This window comes from Mytilus californianus, unplaced genomic scaffold (genome assembly GCF_021869535.1).
Source record: "Mytilus californianus isolate M0D057914Y unplaced genomic scaffold, xbMytCali1.0.p SCAF_1, whole genome shotgun sequence".
In the NCBI taxonomy this organism is placed as follows: domain Eukaryota; kingdom Metazoa; phylum Mollusca; class Bivalvia; order Mytilida; family Mytilidae; genus Mytilus; species Mytilus californianus.
The window spans coordinates 100,601,532-100,618,815 of NW_026262581.1; the positions used below are offsets into that span (position 1 = coordinate 100,601,532).

At 31.0% G+C, this 17,284-nt stretch overlaps 1 protein-coding gene across 1 annotated transcript; it reads left to right on the plus strand.

Moving 5' to 3' along the window:
- Positions 1–7,355: 7,355 nt before the first annotated feature.
- On the plus strand, positions 7,356–16,887 carry LOC127727825 (T-cell acute lymphocytic leukemia protein 1-like). The gene is made up of 2 exons (XM_052234943.1): positions 7,356–7,457; positions 16,017–16,887. The coding sequence occupies exon 2, from the start codon at positions 16,040–16,042 to the stop codon at positions 16,790–16,792; it is 753 nt and encodes a 250-aa protein (XP_052090903.1). The 5' UTR covers positions 7,356–7,457; positions 16,017–16,039; the 3' UTR covers positions 16,793–16,887.
- The last annotated feature ends 397 nt before the right edge of the window (positions 16,888–17,284 follow it).

Here is a 17,284-nt window from a genome sequence, read left to right on the forward strand (position 1 = left end):
AAAAGCTGGACCGATGTCGTAATCAGTATTCCGGAATATCACATCAACCTCATTTGTTTTTGAGATTAAGTTGACTATGTCGGTATAGGCGGTGATAAAACGTCATAGGTTGCATTACCTAAGCAAACTAAGATAAAAGAGAGGCGAAAGATACTAAAAGGACGTTCAAACTCATAAGTCGAAAATATATAAGATAAGATTTTAAACATGTATTCATCGAGGATATCTGACAATGGCCTCGACCATAAGTAATTACGAAGAGTCATTCATTGTTCTCTGTTTTAAATGTCTATAATCAAGACATGCTCTAGTCAAGGATTGACGTATATTTAGTAAAATAATGTTTGTCAGGCCTTGTTTTTATTAGTGATAAAAGATGGGGGTTTAAATAAAGTCAATATGCAAATAGTTACAGCAGAACTTGATTTCAAATAATCGTAGAATACTGAATTATTTTCTTTTAGGAAAAATTGATACAAAAGAAGTGAAAAGCTTAAGATTATGATGGTATGCCGCTTTCCAATCGTAAATACCAAGACGTATTGGTGTTGTGTACTGTTTTCCCATACGAAAAGCACGAAAAGAAAAAAAAGTGTTAGCATTGAAAATTTGTATCATGCTAATGAACCTAACGCCATGATCACCCACTTAGAAGATAAGTATTTGAATTACTACATAATTGATGTCAAATTAACTTATTTGCATAGCATTTGGCAATCAATTAAATATAGAAGCAAGTAAAAATTACCGATCATTTAACTATTAATTATAGCTCTCCTACATCTCAACCAATTTCCACTTAAATTTAAAATCTTATGTAAACTTCCGAAAATTTATATCTGTCAATTTACAAACTCAAATTTCATAGTTCTAAACTTAAGTGAAAAGATTTCTGTAAATCCCACAAGTATCAATTATATTTGATACTACACTACCCTGCAACATTGTCCTTTGAAAACTGACACTACAAAACTGATGAGCGCCTGTTTATTCAGGAAAAATGAGGAAAACACGAGTACAAATGCTTTGACAGAGACTCTATATTATACCTTAAAAATTCCTCTGCCTTTAACAATTTTACAGTTGAAGATTTCTATGTTCTTAAATCCATCTAGGACTTCTATTACACAATATAGTAATAGTAATAGTAGTCTCGGACTCCATCTGGGACTACTATTGCACAATATAGAAATAGTAGACTAAGACTCCATCCATTGTTATATCTTATTGGTCTGCACCAACAAATTCTTCCTTTCTTGAAGTTAATTTTCCTTTCTGAATTGTAGTATCGGTGGCCAAGTGGTCTAAGTAGTCGAACTATTGCATCATTAGCACAGTAGTGTCGAAAATGGCGTTAAACACCAATCAATCAATCCTTTCTGAATTAGGATGTTTCGCCTCATATTTTTAATGAGAATCCTATTTTCATCACAGGCACCTTTCTCTGTTTTTTATCTATTTTATTTCAGAGACAAGTGCCTGTGTTTAAGTAAGTGGAAATTCATTCTCTGTTAAAAAAAAACACACACTCTTACTTCCTACTATAAGGGTACGACTTTTCATTTGGCTCTTGAGTCATGTTTTCTGGTTTGTGGTTGGTAGCTGTATCATCGACAACTACACACCTTTTCTGCATTTGTTTTATTTGTTTTGCTTCTTTGCTCAAGAATGGGTTATGTTTTTTGTGTAGTTTTTCATTCAACTCGAATTGTACAGTAACTTCCTGTGTTCCAGAAAAGAATATCTAAACAAATATCTGACATATCCATTCAGGGGCCTTTTTTTCAATACAATATGTTTTATTTAAAAACACTCCGTCACATTGACATGTGAAACAAGACTTTTAGAGGTAAATATATACAAAATACAATCACATACAATCATAGAAATAAATAGACCAACTTAGAAATGAAATATATTAATAATTACTTTACTTTATAATATTTTCGTTAACTTTGAAACGAATAAAGATACATTCTTAAGTACATTAATATTAACCAATGATAGTAGTCCTTTCATTTTTGCTGCACTGGGATATTTAACATAGTATTCTGGAATATGCTGATTTCTGATACTTTTTACTAATACAGAATTGCATTCAAATAAATAATGGTATTCATTACCAATAGCATTTAAACACAAATTACATGTCCTATCGTCTTTTAGAATATTGTACCATCTACCCAGCTCTACTGGAATTTTTACATTACACATCTTAATTTTGAAATATATTCACGTTCGATTGGTGATAATTGTACAAGATAGTTTTCTAAGCCAAACATTGTTTTAAAAAGACCATAAAATTCTCCTCTGGATGAGTTGTCAATTTGACTATGCCAATTTTGAATGAATGCATCTTTAAGTTTTTCTTTCAGAACGATTTTTAGTTGTTTTACATCTAATGGTAATTGCTGAGTCCAAACATAGCTAAGTCCGGAATTGTCTAAAACCCGGCGATTTAATATAGTCAATCCATTTGAACATGTGATCGTCTTTTAAGTTGAACATAATTTGATAAAGTATACTGCTTAGTTTATTTTCATTGGCGAGAAGTTTGTTCCAAAAACACACCATTCTACATTTTATTACGATATCTATTGGTGTACGACCAAGTTCTCCATATGTCATACAATTTGGTGTCGAGGATCTAATTTTCAACACATTCCGGCAAAACTGATTTTTTCCTGCATGTAATTGTTTAAAAGGCGAAACTGCTTATAAATAATTAAAAGAAAATATTCTTTCGACGAGCTGCTCATTAAATTCATAGGCACTTGGAGACAAGACAATTTTTGTTAGCCCTCCCCCTTTTTTATTTATTTTTTTATATTTCTTTTGATTTCAATTATTTTTGCGTTTTTCTGTGTTATATTAACATAGATATACTATAAATAACATGTATTTGCTATATACTATCAAATCCTAGTTTACCATCCACAGCGGTTGCTGATTATATATATTATAAATTAACACAGAAAAACGCAAAAGTGATTGAAATTAAGAGAAATAAAAAAAAATTTGTCCTGTCCCCTAGTGCATATGATTAAATCAGGTTTTGATGTCTTAAAAGATCGCATTTATTTCATTTCTGAGACTGGGAACAATTAAACTACCAAAATTCAGTCTTCCTGGCATACTGACAATGAGCTAGAATTTGATAGTCAAGGACGATTGAACCACGGATGACCATCATTATAGTTTCAAAATATTTCAGGTTTGATATACTTGTAATTCAAATAGAAACTAGATAAATGCAAAACAATCTATACATAATACTGGTTGAGTTATTTTAAAACTTTGTTAAACATCGTATCGGTGCACAAATTTGTTTTTCATTTCGGAAACTAAAAATCATCAACAAAATTATTTGCCCATGCAGTTTTTCATTGTACTGATTATCATGCACGTATTCACGAGAATACTTGTTTGAATCGTTACTTTGATAAGTTGAATACATACTTAATTGTGTTAAAATCAAATTTATTACTTTCTTTTTTTTCTTTAGACATTAATAAATGATGAGACATTTTATGAAATCAGAATAGCAAAATGTTTTAGAAAATCAAAGAAAATTGGACCGAGGGACATCTAATATCGGATCAGGGAACTGGCGAAAACTTGTTAGGGTCTTATACATCAGAAGATGTCTTCAGTTTATTGAATTATTTAATGATATCGTATTATTCATGGTGGAACGGACCGTAACCCCCACATTCGGAGCATTTCAAGTGACATATTGATGAAAAACCTTTTCTACCGTTTATAGAAACAGTATGCATTTAAAGATGTAACCCCAAGCTATCAATCAGCTATAGTAAAAGTATTGTGTTTTCTTTTTTTCATTTCGTTCAAGAGTTCATTCATATCGAACGTCTTCTATTTGTATCCAAATGCAGTTTGATTTGTTTTCTGTCTAATCTTACAGAAAACTTCTGTTCTTCACGTGGCATCAATATAATTTTTTTCAACACAAATATCAACCAATGACTAAATGTGCAAATTTCTCATATCCTCTGCTGGAGTGCAACAACAAATATTTAGAGATAAGCAACATTGGGTGACTTATTAACTTTTGCATCGCATAAATCCATTTGTAATTAAATGTTAAACGAATTATTGTTGTTATTTGAAATTAATTACCGTGCATGACACGTGCCCGTTTCCAAACCGTTAAAATGAAAACTGTGATTTTTAAAGAATTTTTATAGGATGTTAAGTCGAGCTACGAGCATGGGGTTTTGCCACACTTCTATGATTAAATTCATAGCTGTCTTTGAATAAGGGCAAAATTTATGTGTCCGGAGTTAAAACCGTCATAATACAATGAAAAGATAATAATTAAAATCAAATATTAAAAGATGGGCTTTCTCTTCGGGTGCTTGATGTATAACAATAGGAAGTGAAATGAAACGTCCACTTAAGAAGTTGAGACAGATTGATGAGCACTGTGGTTTAATGTAATTCCATCAAATCAAATAATTTCACAAGAAAACGCATGGATGAATTTAGAAAAAAGTAGTGGTTTTCACGTTACACTAATTTTCTTTTAAGTACATTTTAGATTCATGAGATTGATTTAAAGAATAGAACTACGTACTTTTAGATCCACTTATATGTTTCCCAAATTTAAAATCATGTATACATTAAAATAATATGTATTCAATTAAGAAAAAAATAGGATAAAAGAAAAGAAAAACAACATGGAATACTTTAGAATCGAATGCTTCTTTTCGTACTTTAACAATGTTGTAAAAGCGTAAAACGAATCACACTGTGCAGGCGGAAGCGCTTCAAACTTATAATATGCATACGATCAACGCTTTTATAACATTATAAAATTATAAAAAAAAATCTTTGATTCTTTCAATTATACTTTTAAGCTAGAACCATGAAATGATAAAGAGTTAGTATAATAGAATTAAACTTTTGTTTTCCTTTGCATTGTTATAATGATGTAATGGAGAGCACGTTCAATCATATATGTTGCATTTCATTTGGAAATAAAGCATAATAGTGGAATGCCTCGCGATTGTTGTCTGCAAATCAAAATTAGGGAATCTTAGGAAACATATCTATGACTCATAATTATAAGTTCCTAACAAAAAAAGTTATACATTATTAGTGATTTTGGTCAAATAATGAACTTTAATCAATGGATATAGAATTAATCATTTATGCAGTATTTCGGGATAAAGTTGATTTTCATTTAGTGGTCATTCATGAATGAGTGAAACCAGTTTGCCAAAAATAATAAAAAAAGTAATCTAAAAGATCAACTAATTTTTGTTTTGCCACTAGGTATGACCATTAGTTTATTCTGCATTACAGCCTATGTTTTTCAATTTGACCTTGCAACTTTGGACTTCATTGTTTCTATTGTGTGAATCTATCAATTGACAATCAGTTCACCTGAAGAAAAGTGCTTCAAATTATGTATCTGACTTATAAAACGACCTAAAGGTTCATAAATTTCAAACTATAAATAAGATCGATACTTAAAAGTTTATCAGATTTGGTGATCTACTATAAAAGGATGTTGTTGTAAAAATAACGGGAAAACAATTAATAAGATATCCGTTCTGTTAACAATAATAGTTTATAGTTCTTTATCTTTCAGATCAATGCATCTTACTTAAGGAAGAAACGCGACGAAATATATATGGCAATATTACAGCAGTTAGATGCATGTTTATAAAAATAAATTTCCTTGTTAAAGTTAGGCACACTGAACTTTGGTTCTATTTAACTAAAGATTATCAGGCAGATAAGGAAGAAATAATATTCAACCCGAATGCATTATTTTTTGTTTATATTTCTCCTTTCCCCGTCATATAATTATCAACTCGCCATTTATCAGCAGTAACATACCCTCTGCTCCATCGTGTGGCGTTTATATATTTCAGGTAATACGTTACGCTCGTGCATGTTCACACTATACGGACTTCATTTACAGGGGTGTGCTCCTTAACTAAAAACTGCTACAACAATCGACACTATGAGTTGTACGGTCACCATCACGAATTGGTTGACCGATACAATGTCTCGGTGTCTGAAATCACTAGCGACATGTTTTATAAGTCTTAGATCTATAAATACCAGTATAGTCGGCTGGTCTGTAACTTTACTGGTTGTGTCCTATCCCCGATTGTGACATTTTGACTGAGTGTGAGCGCATTGTGGGTGATGCAAACAAAGCAGGAGGCGATTAGCCCGTCGGTCTTGTTCCTTCTTGGATTCATGCAATTTTATGAGAGCCTCAGTTTTTTTTTTACCTTGATTTGTCTTTTGTAAATCGATTTACAGGATTTGAATGAACATCGGTAATATACTGTCGCATTACTAAACAAATATCAACAAAAATTTGGCCAACAAATGCAAAATAATTTCACAAAAAAATTATGAGAATGATGTGGGACATTTCTTCTATATGAATTTATGCTCACATTTTATAATGAATTTCAATATAATCAAATCATTTCATTCACATCGCAAAATGTTCGAACCACTAATCGAAACGTTAAAGACCACGAAAGCGTTTTTTCGTGAGAAAAACAAAACAATAAACTATTGATGCATGGTATTGAGAGTTCAGGTATATGAAACTCACCATGTCGATCAGGTGACTATCAATAACAAAAATTAAAAACAATTATTAAAGTCGATGTTTTTCCTCCCATAAAAATGCAAAAATTGCTTTGAAATATTAAAAAAAACACCCTACCTTTTGAATTTTCAAATACAAAATCGTATGTGATTTGTCGAATTTTGTATTGGGGTATTTTTATTTTTTGTAAAATAACACACTTACCTATGTTGGCAACTCGCAAGTTTTCAACCCTTTTACAGACATTCAATGTATATGGCTTTCATTTTGGATATTAAAAAAACATCTAACATTTAAATCCGAAGTAATTATTATATAGTTTAACAAGTGCTTATTTTTGCACGTTTATAACCTGTAGTTTATGCAACCTGGAGAAATAAATAAATGACGATTTTGAATATCGCTAAACTACTGTCGCCACTGTTTTATATATCCCAGACAAGTTCCATCCAAGAAAAAAAAATAAATTATCAAAATCTTTTTGAAATATACAGGCATGTGTAAACACATATTTACTAAGTTAAAATTTTAAATCAAAATTTGACATTTCATTTTATCTTTGCATAGAATATTTATAAAAAAAACTAATTTTTAACAGCTGTGTTTTGCATTTTCGTAATGTAATAAGTGCAGAGTACACTGATTTGTTAATTTTTATTGACTTGAATTAATTTTCTGGCGTTATCAAATCGCATTGGATGATGAGACAGTTTAATTAAATACCTTAATATCGAGGAAATACGGATTGGCTTAAGCATCATGTGACCAATCAGGTTGGCTTCCGTACTTGGTTTATAAAGTGAATTTGGAGACACATTGACAAGTAAAGGATACTAATTATTTATATGTACAAGTAAGTTTTTTTTATATTTACATTCAAAACTTAACATTTGAATTCTGTGGTAATTTCTTAAAAGAAAATTGTCCAAGGATCTTATCTGTCAGTTAATACTCGAATAAAATTAAATTTAGAGGAAAAAAAGAACAAATTAGTATATATTAAAGCCATGCAAGCCTATGTTCTTAAAATAACGATCAATATATACTACTTTTCAAAAAGTGCATGGATTACTGTTATAGTTCATCTTTTAACGCACGTATAATGAAATATCGAATAAAATCTGCTGAAATCTGCTGAATACCAAAGCAATCCGTTGCCGTACCGCTCAAATAGAAGTAAGGACCATCTTGATTTTTCCGTAGAACACTTCACCATTCCGTTTGAAAAAAAAAACAGCTTTAAGAAAATGTCAAGATGATCAACAACCAAAAAGGTTTTGTTCCTTTGATATATGATTATTTGCTAGTGTTCTAAGGAGATTGTCGCCTCACACAATCATACCATATCCCCTCTTCTTTTATTATGCTTTCCGTTTCTATTTATGTTTCTGTTTTTGTTTCTATTGTTATTAAACTATGTCAGACTATGTCAACAAACACTGTATATTCATGATTTTGTTCACAAATCATTTATTCCTAACTTGAAACTGCTATGGATCATTGTTAACGTCATCTATTAAGGGTCATAGTTTGTTTGAAAGAGACATACATTATTGTTTAAGTCTTATAAACAATTGAAAATCTTTATATTTTAAGTACTTTCATGAAAAATGATTAGTATTTAAGAAAAAAATAAGATCAATCAAGAATCCAAAGAAATTCAAGAGTACATTTTCTTAAGAGTGAAAATGTGATGGTATTAAAAACACTAGGAAACTGATAGAAAGTCAGGATGTAACAAAGGACAATGTCTACTTAAAAAATGGGGAGTAAACGATGCCTACAGTAAACTTAAAATTTTCAGATTTCCTGTTGGGAGTTAAATTCTCAACAAACCGTATTTAAACCATAGCATAAAGTATATGTTTCTCTCGTTCACTCTCAAAAACTACACAGTGTGAAAAACTCCATTACTGATATAATTAATCCAGCATTGCATCTAACATAACGCAATTCTTTTTTATATGTCTCTCCTTTACAATCTTAAAGCAATATCTAATACAATCACGCGCTTTCACATGCAGCTTGTCGAATTATAAAGTTAAAACTAAAGAAAGACATGCCACATTTCTTTTATTTTACCTTTCAAAGGGAACAGATGAAATTCAGGACGAAAAAAATAGATATATGTATATAATTTGTTTTTTCATCAGTTAAAACAAAACTTCAAAGATCTCAGGTTTAGTATAAATCTAGTTAGCCATGCGAGCGTTTAGTCTACACAAGACTCGCCAATGGCCCTCGAGTCAAAACAGTTTGAAGGTCAAATTAATTACGAAGCTCGAGAGCTTTGTAAACACTAGTTTGATTAAAAATAACACTTTATAGATTTGATGCATCCGAAGCGATTTTCTGGATTTTGAAAGCCATTGATGAAGAAATTTACATGAAAACGTAAGGAACTATATGACCAAATCATAAAAGGGAGAGCAAAATTAATCAAAGATCAGAGTTTGATTCTTTGTTTAAAAAATAATTTCTTAATTTACCAACCAACGGTGAATTTAATATATGTTATAAATCATGTCTGTACCGAAGCACTGACTACGGAAGCTAGTTTGAACTGCAATATCACTTTCCATGTTTAACAACTAATCTGTGTATTAGATACGCCTAAAATAGACTCTGTCTTGCATTACAAAATTGTTGCGGAAAACTAATTTGAGACTAAAATGCAAGTTATGTGTTTTTGGTTTTTTCCTTATTTTAGGAGTGTTGGGGGTAATTCACACCGTGTCTACTATAAGAATGATAACTTTCATTTCAACAATGCAGTATTTCTATTGTATACCGGGGAAATGTTCATTTATCATTTTGACCCTTTCGTTTTTGCTGCTCCAACTTTAATGATTATCTTTAGCTCTGAGCAATCCTTATGAAGGTAAATCCAGAAATGCACATGAAATCGCGTTTTAATTTACGAGTAAAAAATGTAGCAAGTAAGATCATGACTGCATTTTACTTTGTAAATGTTAATTTTATTTCATAATCCTACTTAGTTACGAATTATTCCGTAATAAAGGAAGCATGGATTAGTCAATAAAATATAATACGCAACATTAAGATTATAAGAACGACACTTCCTCGTGAACATGTGCAGCTTATAGAAAATAAGAGGTAGGACCAATTTCCTCTGAATGTATTTTACACAATGGCATAAGGTTATATTGTGTACTTTACGCAATTATAACAACATTTTGACGTTATTCTGAATTTTAGATATCTTGAGATGGATCAAAACTGCAGATTTTGGCAAAATATCGGTAATTATATAAAAAAAAAAGACCGGAAAACCCATAACCGAAATTCTAATAAAGCTGAATTTATATATTGCCTTTCAGGTTTAAATTGATATATGTTTTTGGAAGATTTCTTTCGATGTAAAATTTTACAAAAACATGTAAAATTTGCAATATTGTTTTCAACAGCCATATATAACGCTGAACAAAATTTGGAATTTATGGGAACATCTAAAATTGTTGAAATATTTATTAAGTATATAAAAAAAGACTCTTTGATATTCGTAATCAAATAGGTTTCAGCAACTTTCTGATTCTGAACCTGGGAGTGAAACAAAAACAGAGAAATTGGTCATGCCTCTTTTACTCTTTTGTATATATCAAAACGGTTTTATATATATAATACAAAAACAGGCACGGATCCCTGATTTGAGGTTCCTCTAAGAATAACTATTGTTCGACATTTTAAATGGAAATAATGTTATTTTCCCGATTTTCAGGCATGACGAATGCCGGGTAAACCCCGCCAGAATTCGAGCCTGAAAAATTAGTGGCTAACACAGTTTTAAATAGATTGAAATGAATTTGAGAGCTTTGTTCATAGTTATTTATCTTGCGAAGATCAAGTTTCAACACATAACGATAAGAATAGAAAATAAATTAAATTAACAGTGTAAGAACAAGTTACTGACAAAACAAAACCGAACAGCTAATGTCCGACACCAACAACAATTTTAGAACAGTATTGTCTTTAAAAGTCTATTTGAACATTTAGATTTCTAAAATTCTATTTCTCATAGTAAAAGAGTGATACGTTTCTTTGATTCTGCGCGTCGCAATCTAGATATACAAGCAAACTTATACTGTTAATATCTAAATAGTATATTTAACGAAGACCAGCCGTACTCCATAATCTATGGATAATCCCGAATAATCTAGAATGTGCCGTAGTACAAAAAAAATGAAAGACCCAATCTTACTACATCGCTTTGATTGTTCGGTCATATACAGGGACTGACATGCACTATCCAATAAACTTTGTTGGTGTAAGATTTCAGTCATTTTTTGTAATGAGGGTAGGCAGATTCCACGAAATCGTTTGTTCATTAACATTTGACTCGGTTCGTTCATTAAGGGGTTAAAATAAACGTATGACGTCAATATTTTAAGTACTCTCGGAAAGGTTTTGGTAAACAACTTAAAATTTCAAGTGTCGAGTAAAAATTAACATCGTATGTTCATGTTCCCGTAATATAGAAATTGTATTGTTTTAAACATTCTTATATTATATTTTTTATAATTTTGAATATATATCTCCAATATCGTCAAATCGTGTTTAATTCACTCCAAACTTTTCAATTTTAACTATACAAGTAGGATTTGGTATTGGAAGATTCTTTACAAATACTTTCAGAAAAATACGCTATAACTCTTCGTAATTTAAGGACACAAAATCAACAGGTCAGAGAGAAAAATGCACACTTTGCGACAAATCAGATATAGGAGATGAATATCAGAATATTTTTAAATGTCTTTCACTGAAAAACGAAATTGTTCATGTTGCCCATGCAAATGTATGAAAATGAAGAACTTTTTAACAGAAAGAATGCTTCAAAATAAACAGTGTAAACCTATAACTAGTTGTTAGTTTCTGTGTCATTTGGTCTCTTGTGGAGAGTTGTCTCATTGGCAATCATACCACATCTTCTTTTTTATAATTATAATTTAAAAAACTATGTCATTCTGACTGACCACATTATCCTGTTGTATACATACATTTTCTACCGCAAAACCCCGTTGATTAGTATATTTTTGTTGATCTTGTAATACTGATCTTTTAGTCTGTTTAGTTTCTCTCTATCTTCTTTAGTGAGGCCCCTCATGGGTGTGTCCAAGTAATCACTAAATCAAAAATGTTTTGCCAATATAATTACATAATCATTAATTATTTTTTTAAACAAGATAATCAAATAATCAAAAATACAGTCCTAGATTATTAAATAATCAAATAATCATGAAATATTTGGTCTGGTAATCAAATAATCAATATAAAAACGGCAAAATAATCACATAATCAAAAACCCCATGAGGAGGCTCTTTAGTTTTTGCTCAAAACACAAAAGAGGGTTAAAAAAATCCTCATTTAGGGCAATCACTCCTATGAAGAGTGACAGTCTACTAACTATATCGGCAAAATTTGTCTTTTTAATAAATCTTGCCTTGCTGATCATTTTTGTGATTTAAAGTGTCTATTTATCTATTATAATTTAAATCGTATACCGCATAACGAAAAAAAAAATGTTTCTCTCTAAATATCATAGTTTTCATGATAATATGCAAAAATGAAAAAAAAATTTATGGGCAATAACTCCTATAAGAATTTGTCTAACAGTTTTGACGTATATATAGGCAATTGGTAGAGCTCATTATTCTGAACATTTTTGCTCCTTTCATATTTTCTCTATTTATAAGATACAGACAATCCCCAAAACACTATACAGAAAAACAGACATCATCAAGGTCAACAAAAAAAAACCCGAACAGACAATCCCATAAACAATATATAGAAAAACGGACATCATCAAGGTAAAAAAAAAAAAAAACCCGAACAGACAATCCCCAAAACACTATACAGAAAAACAAAAGATTGAGCAACTAGAATCCCGCCAAAACGGAAAGAACACAGGTACGTCGGAAGCCGGTCACCCGTTGCTGCTCTGCTAGTGACACACGTCTTATTACTTTTCTAAAAACTTGACGATTGATAACCGTTGATAACCCGGGTCGGTAAATTTCTGATGTCTGACCTTCAGACAATACTAAATTTACAAACCATCGACTATTGAAAATTTGCTAGCCTTATTCTTGACTGAATATGAAGATTTGAAATGAAAATATCTAACAAGACAAAGAATTGACAAGACCCCTAAAACATACGAAAACAGAAAAGCCACTGAAATATAAGATATCCAAAATATAACACAAGAAACGTTACATGTATTCCGTAAAAATAGAGTGTACTCAGCTGCTTTGGAAATACTATCAATTTTGCTTCAATGATGGCACTTCACGTATTACTCATTGAAAGCAAAATTCAAGTCCGACTGATCACTTTCGGTGATGCCACAATTGAAGATAATAGGATGGCTACGAATATATGGAACATATCAGTGTTCATATGCGACACAAACATCTAATAAGGTCCTACCATATCATAACGGCGGCCGTAAAACTTCAAATTCACCATTAACAACCCTTGGTTTAATATCTTCCTTGTCACCTGTAACCCAATGTCAAGGAAATCATGATAGGAAGCGTAAGCCCTGGAATATCGTATCAACTGGGAGATATAAACCTCATATGATTGTGCTGCTGGAATGTTACTATAAAGAAATGTTAAGTTCGAAACAGGAAAATTACAATAAGAACTTTTTGTCGTTAAGTTTGGTTGTCTGGTTCTCGAACAACCTTTATGTCTGATCATTTGATCCATCTTATGACAACTCCGTATATTATAAATATTGAAAAATATAGTGCATATAAACATTTGTTGAAATAACTTCAACTACGATTTCGAAAAATCTGTATAAGGAAGTTACAAATAAATGTCAAATTAAGCTCCTTTTGAAATTCATGAGATTTCCTCAGTTTATGATTTTTTTTACCTTGATTCGTATCTTTTTAACGAATTTATGAGATTTGAACATCGGTAAACTACTGTTGCCTCTAATTTATCGATAGCATCGGGATTAAATACGTATAAAATATGAAAACAACACTGCGTCAGAAGCGTTTTTTTCTGGATTAACCTTCATTAGGAACGCTCAAACATCATACGTCATGTCAGTACCGAAGTACCGAAGTACTGACTACTGAGCCAATGATACCATCCGGGACTGGAGGTCCACCAGCAGCGGTATCGACCCAGTGATGTAAAAAATTAAAACAACACTTTACAGATTTAAAAACGATTACAAACAAGTGAGGTGCACTGTTGTATCGGCATCTTGGAACGAGATGACATTTTCAATGTTGCGCATTAAATTGTAATGCCATAAACAGCAACATCTTAAACAACGATTGCCGTTCAATTTATCACTCTGTAGTCAGCAATTACCTATTGTTTAAAAACTTCTAAATAAACCTAGCTATTCATCAAATTCAAATTATCTAATACAGTATCAAATTAATCATAAATGGTTATAGATGCAATCTGAATATTCATATCTATGTTTGAAATGAAAATATTGCGTAGCATTGGTCCTTTAGTTACACGTATACTTGTTTTTTTCTCTCTCCAATTTTTTTTAAAAATAGAAATTTTAAAAAAGCAACAACAAAAAAAAACAACAAAAAACCCAAGATAATTCTCTTATGTTCATATGTAACCTTGAAATAACTAGAAAATTCAACATGACGGAAAATCGAACTGCTTTAAATTTTTACATTTTAAGATTTGAACTGAAAAGGATATCGAAATTTGGTTAATTTTGTGACAGTAATTTTCCTTGAAAAAAATCCATATTGATTTTACAAGATGCAGAACCAGTCCAAATTCTGAGGATGTCTGGTAAAATTACTGCTACAGTAAAATCTGAATGATTTTTTCAATCTTTTCTAGGCGAAGGATAGTAAAGATTTTCATAACTTGTACAAAGTAGAAATGACAAAAACCAACGGTGTGGAAAACTATGTTTTTAGTAAATTTTTCCCTTCTTTTTACCACAGGGGTTATCTTTTTGGCATAGTTTGTATGGTGGTTTTTCATCCTCTCCATCTTTTGATAATTCTGGATGTGCTACTGTAAACCAACATTGTTATTGTATGAAACCATGTGCTTTGAAATTAGTGGAACCTTTTGAATGTTGAAAACGTAAAATTGGTCTCAAAATTGCGTAAATATCCAGAAAAATTTGCTGGTGTAATGTGCCTTGAAGTTCAGCTATTGTTGAACAAACACGAATCTCAATTGTTATATATAATGTAATGCTGATATACATACTGTTTAAGGCTAATCAATGATCTGAATCTTAGTTACTGATGGATCTATCATTAACCCGCATTAACTAAATTAAGATTGGGTTTTCCTATATAAAAGGTTTATTTTGAAGGCAATAGGCATAAAAATTTGTCGCCTTGAGCGGCATGATTTTGAACTTTTCGTAATCTGAAAGTGTATAGTTGAATGTAAAGTTTCATTCTTCAATTTTTTACATTTTAGATATAGATATGTAGTAAAGCTTTCATATTTTTCAATCCGATAAAGATCTTTTTGGGTTGCGGTGATATATGTCTCCATTGATATTAGAATTTGACCCAGACTATTTAGTACTTAAGTACTCTTATTTACTTCTTTGGTTAGCTACTGTTGAAAGAGTGTCTAGTCAAATATAAGTAGTAACTTTTACGTAAGAGGGTCAGTAAAGTCAACAACAACTAATTATTTAGCGTCGTGTTTCAGGAACTCTTGATTGATTATGATTAATAGCTATTAATGAACACTCAATGTTACTTGTGTTATTTTTATACAAACAAGCATCAAGGTCAATATATTTAGGCTAATGATAAAAGTCGTCATTGTATTCATTGCTTCATTTTTGTTTAACTTCAGGCCTAATTTATTCGCTCATGTTACTCGTTATAAGTAAACTTGAAAAGTTCATTTTTTTTCAAAAATCTCATCTTCTCTATTGTCATGCTTGAACTTTTCTGTTTTCTATTGTCATGCTTGAACTTTCATGGCTATTTTCTGTTGTCATGCTTGAAAATGCTCTTTTAATTCTATATGGCGTGCTTGAACTTTGCTGTTTTCTGTTGCCATGCTTGAACTTTGCTGTTAAATCTTTTTTCTGTGTATGTTACTTTCTTCTACTAAACCCACTAAATAGTAAATAAAAAAAAAATAATAACGTAATTTCGATGTCGCCATAATACGATTAAAGGTGTCCAGTTAAAATTAATAGATCATTTAATGTAATTTCAACATACCGGTATCATGAATCTTTTTTTAATCAGTGATGCAACAGGAACCTACACCAATACAAACCGTACTAAATATTTGCAACCTAAATATATATGTATTGATTGAAATTAATTACTTATCAGAAGGAAAAGTTATTTAAAATATACATAACATAGATATCATTTGTCTTTTATTACTTTTTTCTTTGCAGAAGTTATGTTGCCATTTTAAAAAATGCCAATATCAAGAGCAGTTTTGTATCTTCGGGATGAATTGCTGAACAATGCTTCTGAACAAAAAGGTGGAGACTCAAAAACATGTCTTACAGAAAAATTCGTATTAGGTTCCGGTAGTGAGGCCATGTACGATGCGAGATTTGATTCTGTCCGAACTTTATCCGAAGAAAAAGATGAATACATAAAAGATTCCGAGGAAGGAGATGATAATGTGTTTTATGACTCTGAAAGACCAGCTGAAACTGGTTATATTTGTCTACAAAGTGTTCCATATCCACTGCTGTCGCCTAGACCTTTCTATTCTCATTCCGCTGACAACATTTTCCCAGATGCACCTCTTGATTTACGACAAAGAAACCTAAGTCAGTCAATAATTGATGGAGAGTACGAATGTAAACCATTATCAAGATGTCCCCGGCGTAATTTCACGAACAGCCGAGAACGATGGCGTCAACAAAACGTTAACGGAGCATTTGCTGAGTTACGACGATTAGTTCCTACCCATCCACCAGATAAGAAACTAAGTAAACATGAAATTTTGAAACTCACAATAAAATATATAGGACTTTTAAGTGGTGTTTTGGAATATCAGAAAGCCGAGACAAATGAAAATGAGGGTGAGATAGTAAAACATGAAATGTCAGCTGATGGTGAAGACACTAATATGAATACAGAAAACCAATCCAACCACACTTTGTGGGACGACAAAGTGTTTGAATCAAACAGTCCAGAAAGCGACGATTCCAACTGATTTTATTTAGCCAGGCAAAAGTGAGACATTCCACTTTATGGAAAATGACATTTTTTGTTGTTGAATTTATGATTAAATTTAGTTTTAAAAGAAAATATCTGTTTAATTGTCATATTATTCTATATATTTAAATGATGTGAATCTTATAATAATTTCAGTCACACACTAAAAAAAAAATGTATGTGTGTGTAAATGTTTTTATCGAATGGCAAAGTTCAGCTAGTTTAAATTTGTCTTTTGTTTTAAATTTTGTCAAAGAAAAATATATAAATGCTATACTTGCCCAAATTGTGATTTCAGGTTATTACCAAATGTGAATTTACTTATCTAGAAGTTAAAATTGGGCTAATCATGAAAAAGTGTTACGATAATATATACAAATAGACATATTTAAAAAAAAAAATAGAAATTCCTACCTTTCTACGCACATATTAGAAACGAGCGAACGCTGGGAAATTGATAGTTACAAATCTTTTTAAATTATCATTGATG